Raw genomic sequence first — 5913 nt, 5'->3', positions numbered from 1 at the left:
AAGTAACGTAATCAGACTGAAAACCATAGTTCACGAAGTATACTCAGTACTCAAGGAGGACGACATGCATGACTGAACAGTCAATGCAACAGGCAGGTGTGTGTACCATTCGGTGTGTGAACTGAGGGCTGTGAAGGAAAAGGTTCAATGTCTTTTCCCGTGTGAGCATACATGGGTGGTCCCTATCCCAACCTGTCAGTCATATCTACAGTGAGATACACAGGCGCGTTGAATGGATAGTTACTATTTGTCCATCATTATTCGTAAAATATCCTATATAGACATCATCTGCACACCAGAGCGTTATTTTAGTTTCAACAACGAGCGAGAATTCATCAACTTTTACGTGACCAGTCTGAACATGGACTCAACAAACGCGTAAGTATACTTCTTAATGAGGTCTCACTATTTAATTTTTATAAATGTGAATGCTACAGCTAACAAATGTTTTGATTTCAATAAAAGGGTATATGTTAGTATAGTAATTATGAGTTTCATGACCAAGTTTATGAAATCCTGTAGAAACATTTTTTGTATCTCTAGCGTGAATTGAAAGAAACGTTATGTCTTTCAGACAATTTACCTGTCCACAGTGCGGGAAAGGTTTTAATAAAAAAGATAACCTTTGCCGCCATGTGCGATCAGTTCACCGGGGAGAACGTTACGTGTGCTTTCCATGCACAAAATCTTTTGCTTCAAATCAAAAACTGAAGCAACACAAATGTGCCTTGTCGCAACAACGGCTATCGGAATATCGATGTAGCGTGAGTAGTGTTTATTATTTATGTGTAAGTTCTCGCTTCTGTCTGCTATAATATCTTCAGATATATTTGATCATATGTAGAGATATTATCTTCCTATGTCTTTAACCGACTGTTTCATAAGGTGTATATTTTAAAGACCTGAGCAATGTTGTCTACAGTTTCAAATGTTACTTTGACATAGTATCGCAGTGGTTATCAACAGTAAAGTTAAATGTTACAGCGACATAGCGACAAACTTCCCCTATAATTCAGAGCATTTTGCTTAAAAATGTTACTTCTATATACAGAAATGCCCCGAGGTGTTCCCTTCACCCCGTGAGCTGGGCGTGCATTTTCGGCGCGTTCATTCTTCCGGTGAGTTGATGTTCATCTCCGTCATTAATCTTGTCTATGTACTGCTTCCGTGTATTTTCGAGTGTGTTTTAGTTTAGTATGTACAGATAATGATGTATATTTACAGGCACAACTACGCAAACAGATGTTCACGCACGCCCGTCTACCTCGAGAGGAGTGCCGGTTAGTGGGGGTAATCTCTCTGTCACTTCATTCATCCATGTACGATGGTTAGTATTACCGAGGTTCGTACCGCATAGGGTTTCAATGTATGTGTGTGTGTGCGTGTGCGTGTGTATATGTGTGCGCGTGCGTGCGTGCGTGCGTGTGTGTGTGTGTGTGTGAGTGAGTGAGTGAGTGAGTGAGTGAGTGAGATGTGTTTGTAGATAGCACCGGCCGGGAATGTTTTCAATATATTGTTTTTGTATTTCAGGGACAAGCCAGCCGACACCGTCCACCTCCTCTGGTCAGGCTGCAAGGGCGGGAAACTCTCGTGGCAGTGGAGGTAGATGTTGAATAGTATTTTATATGCTAAGGGTTTTAGGTAGCCCTGAATTATGTATTAATTCAGTTCGTCATAGTGTTAATATGTATTCGCTTTGGAAGTATCACAGAATGTGTTTATATGTATTCGCTTTGGAAGTATTATACCATGTGTTAGTCATGAGTTTTATTTGAAGCATAAGAGCTCGTAGTGAGTGAATGATGCTGTTATATGAGACTTAGTATTCATACATTGAATTTTTTCTCTGTCACCAGCTCCCTCGTCTTCCCGCATCGCAGCATCGGATGGTTGTACTTGCCGGACGTGTCATAGGCGTTTCGAGGATCGGTTGTCTCTCTACCGTCATCAGATGATAGAGGGACACCGTATCCTACCATCGCAGTCCGGCGGGAGTATGGATACCGATGCTGCTGTTAGTGAGCTCCAACCACGCCCATGGGGAGAAGGTCCCGCCCCGTGGGTAGACGACAGCACTGGAGAGGTGACGGAGCCCCGGACTCCAGGAAGCCTATGACCTGGACGCTCCGTTTATCCTCGCACGGGGGCAACCCGGCGAAGTGTTTTCAATCTACAACCTCCCCCTTAACAACAACTTTTCCACAGGTGAGTTGATGGAACGCGCTAGGGATATCTATCAATCGTTAAATCATAGTTTTAGGATGAATTTAGCGTTCGGTGTCATCCTACGGCACGTGGAGACGGGACGCTATCGCTATTTCCATCCTTACACTGTCGATCCTCTCTTTACTAGTCCTCTCTAGATCACCGAGTTGGAGGATCTCGAACGGGTTACGCCAGAGACTGGAAAGCTTAGATGTCATGTCTTTACTCCTCAAACAACGCCCCGATACCAAATGGAAACCTGTTTTGATTACCAATGTGAATTTCTTTATTTACAGAACAAATTTTCCGCTCGGCCACTCTCCAGCCCCTCTCCCCGAATATATTAAAAATCATAAAGCTATCCTTTCTTTAGATTATAACAAGAAGACTATACAACTTTATAAAGATCACTTATGCGCTTTCCGGTGTTTGGCATTGCATCGAGATCCTACAAGTCGGGGTGCTTTAGAAAAGCCTACCAAAGCTCTTTACTATCAGTGGGTCGTGTACTGTCGGGACCATCATCTCCAGTCTTTCTATAAGATTGGTCCCGAAGAGTATAAAGGTCTCGACCCAGCTCTCTTACCTCACTTTGAAGCCTGTTTCCGTGTGAATGTGAGCGTGTTCACTCTTGACGTAACAGGGATAGCTCAACCCGTGTATAAATCTCGAGGGTTGTATCAGGAACACATGCATTTAAATGCATGACTTTGCGGTTCCCGGGTGGTTTCCACCACACTCCAAAGACCGTGTCTGATGAGCTGGAAGAGTTCGACTTGTCGTCGAGCCTAGAGACAGATATTTTCCGTGGTTCATGGTATTCGATTTTGAGTGTTTTTTTAAACCGATTAATACCGAAACCCAGAAACTGAGATGGACACAAGAACACCACCCCATCTCAGTCAGCGTGTGTTCCAATGTGGAAGGGTTTACTTCACCACACTGCATCGTCGATTCCGATCCGGATCGATTGATTGCTGCCATGTTGGCATACATGACGGAAATAGGCAAAGCCGTTAACAAGCTAGCCAAAGAAAAATATAAAGAGGTGTTAGAAAGCTTGCGCGAGTGGATAAAGTCGTTGCCTGTGGAGGACCAGACGACTGTTGACGATTATGATGATGATAATGATGATGTCAACGTCAGGGAGGGTGACAACCACCCCGCCCATGGCAAACCTACTCGCGCACACTCTACACCCGAGGCTAAGTGGGGAAAGCATGTGAGCGATCTCTGCGGGAAGCTTCTGGGGTACTGTTCTCAAGTCCCCATCTTCAGATTTAATTCAGCTTGTTACGACCTGAATACCATTAAGGAGAAACTACCCAAACATCTCTCTCGAGACGACAAGGAATCTCAGGCTTTCACCGTGAAGAAAAACAATGCTTACTTGTGTCAAAGTAATCAAAGTTTCAAATTTCTTGACGTCAGGCAATATCTTTCTTCCGGAACGAGTTATGCTCAGTTTCTGAAAGCATTCGGAGTGCAAGAGAAAAAGGGATTTTTCCCGTATGAGTATCTCAACACTCCGGAAAAGCTAAACGAGACTCGGCTTCCCCCTCTGGGCGAGGCATGGTATTCCAGTCTCAAACAGAAGTCCTTCCTCGACGATGGTGTGAAATCCGAGGTCGACAACCACCTTTTTCTCAAAAGAAAGGATGGAAGCAGGTCTCGGAACGGGACATGTTGAACGCTGTGGAAAAAGGGGAACTGTTCGGTATGGTGGAAGTGGACATTCGCGTCCCCGATCACTGGATGCCCGGACAGAACCCTCACGGCACTCGTCTCTCCCCGTGGGAGTACTTTCAAGAGATGACTCCCCTGTTCTGCAATGCAGAAGTTCCTTTCGAGGTTCTCGGGGAACACATGCAGGAGTACATCAGGGAGAACGACTTGACTACAAAACCGTGCCGTATGCTCATTGGCGGGTTAAAGGCGGGGAAAATCCTGATCGCCACCCCTCTGTTGCAATGGTATTTACAGCACGGCATGGTGGTCGATCGCATGTACCAAGTCGTTGAGTACACCCCGAACGCGTGTTTTTAGCAGTTTGTTCGGGACGTGTGCTCAGCCCGACGAGAAGCCAACCGAGATCCCTCAGCACCCAGTCGGCTAAACTTACGGGCAACTCCGTTATTTCGAGGTAGAGAAAGCCAAGAAAGTCTTACACCTCGATACGCACGTGCAGCTGGGGTATTTTATCCTGCAGTACGCTTAACTGCGCATGCTTCAATTTTACTACGATTGCATGGACGTGTACGTGGATCGTAGTGATTTTGAATACATGGAGATGGACACGGTCAACGCTTACATGGCTTTGAGCGCGAAATGTCTGTCCGATGTCATTAAACCCGGCAAACAGTTGGCGTACCAGGACCAGTTGAAGAGGGTCTTCGGTGACAATAACCCGGACGATAGCTACCTCACGCGTTGGTTTCCACACAGTTGCTGTTCTGTCCACACCCTTCACGAGACGTACTCCGGGTTTATTCAAACTCGAGTACGAAGGAGACGAGATGATCGGACTGTGTAGTAAAACGTACTTGGTGTCACAGTCCAGTCTTCAGCAAACTCCAAAGCCAGCGCCGAGCTCGGGCGTACGTACGGCACAACGTTTACTACGCCGAGCTCACCACCGGCTCGGTCGCATCAAGCCCGTCAATAACAAGGCCCGATGCCTCCGTTCAACCACCCCTATCGTCGGTCATTTCGAACGCCGGGTAAAATTCTGCTGTAAAGGCATCTCAAAACGAACATTGAAAACACCACTAAGAGTGTTTAGAGATGTTTTACATACCCGAGTACCCGGCGAGGGGTTGAACAGAGGTTTCCGACTCAAGGGGAATATCATGTGTTCCTATCATCAGAAACGTCAGGGGTTGAGTTATCTCTACTGTAAACGTCGAGTGTTGAACGACGGCATTCACACGGCACCTCTCGACCTCGAGCTTTGTCCCTGGCCTGCCCGCGATGGTAGGTTGGATGACACCGACACCTTTTTGGCCCAACTTTTAGAAAATTTAGCTGAAAATTAAGAAAAGGTCATCCCTCTTGCATTCCCTTAACTCCAGTAGTGTACATATTGTAGTTATTTATTTATTTATTTATTATTAGAAGCATATTGTGTTAAACATATCAAGTATTTCTATCAAAAGTATTCTCTTTACCAGCTGTGATATTTTGGTTTCTCAAACCATTTTCCTATAATATTATTATAAATCAAATTAATGTTTGTCAAATGTATATACGTGAATAAATCTATGTTATTCTGGAAAGTGTTTGTTGTTTTGTCTTATGATATGTATGTCTACTTTCTAGAAGTCGTGTATGAAAAAATAATAATACAGCAATTTACATTCAAGCCATATCCACTGGAACGGAATATACCGTCTATGATTCCAGTATAGAGTACACTGTGAGAAAATAAGACTAGTTCCCTTTGGTGTAGGTGAAACGAGGCTATGACTAAGTTTCATGGGAGCCATTCTGTACCAAGACTCGAGAGCGATGCTTTGTGCTATTATGTTTATTGTTAGTGAATTGGGGTGTAGGCAGGATGCTTATTGTAGGCGCCATGGGGGACAAACCCTTTAAGAGCGACCTCAGCGTACTGCGACTCTGCATACAGCAGAGCATTCACACAAACTACCATTCTATCTATTCAGTGTTTATTACTTTAACAGCTTGTTATGATGATACATATTCAGA

The 5913-nt window shown here is 44.6% G+C and overlaps 1 protein-coding gene across 1 annotated transcript; it reads left to right on the top strand.

Annotated features, from left to right (window-relative positions):
• The first annotated feature begins 1161 nt into the window (after positions 1 to 1161).
• LOC124256430 lies at positions 1162 to 2116 on the top strand. Its single transcript, XM_046690426.1, has 3 exons — positions 1162 to 1280; positions 1531 to 1602; positions 1857 to 2116. The coding sequence occupies exons 1-3, from the start codon at positions 1208 to 1210 to the stop codon at positions 2114 to 2116; spliced, it is 405 nt and encodes a 134-aa protein (XP_046546382.1). The 5' UTR covers positions 1162 to 1207.
• Positions 2117 to 5913: the final 3797 nt, after the last annotated feature.

Source organism: Haliotis rubra, unplaced genomic scaffold (genome assembly GCF_003918875.1).
Source record: "Haliotis rubra isolate DU_JTF1 unplaced genomic scaffold, ASM391887v1 Scf628, whole genome shotgun sequence".
NCBI classification, from domain to species: Eukaryota; Metazoa; Mollusca; class Gastropoda; order Lepetellida; family Haliotidae; genus Haliotis; species Haliotis rubra.
Note: the sequence above shows the minus strand (reverse complement) of the source record. Positions and strands in the feature narration are given on the sequence as shown.

What these genes read in the sequence shown, in the direction of transcription:
- LOC124256430 (XM_046690426.1), top strand. Translation starts at nt 1,208, where the DNA reads ATGATGTATATTTACAGGCACAACTACGCAAACAGATGTTCACGCACG. An exon ending in CTACCTCGAGAGGAGTGCCG is followed by an intron (nt 1,281 to 1,530) that starts GTTAGTGGGGGT and finishes TTTGTATTTCAG; the next exon opens with GGACAAGCCAGCCGACACCG. An exon ending in AAACTCTCGTGGCAGTGGAG is followed by an intron (nt 1,603 to 1,856) that starts GTAGATGTTGAA and finishes CTCTGTCACCAG; the next exon opens with CTCCCTCGTCTTCCCGCATC.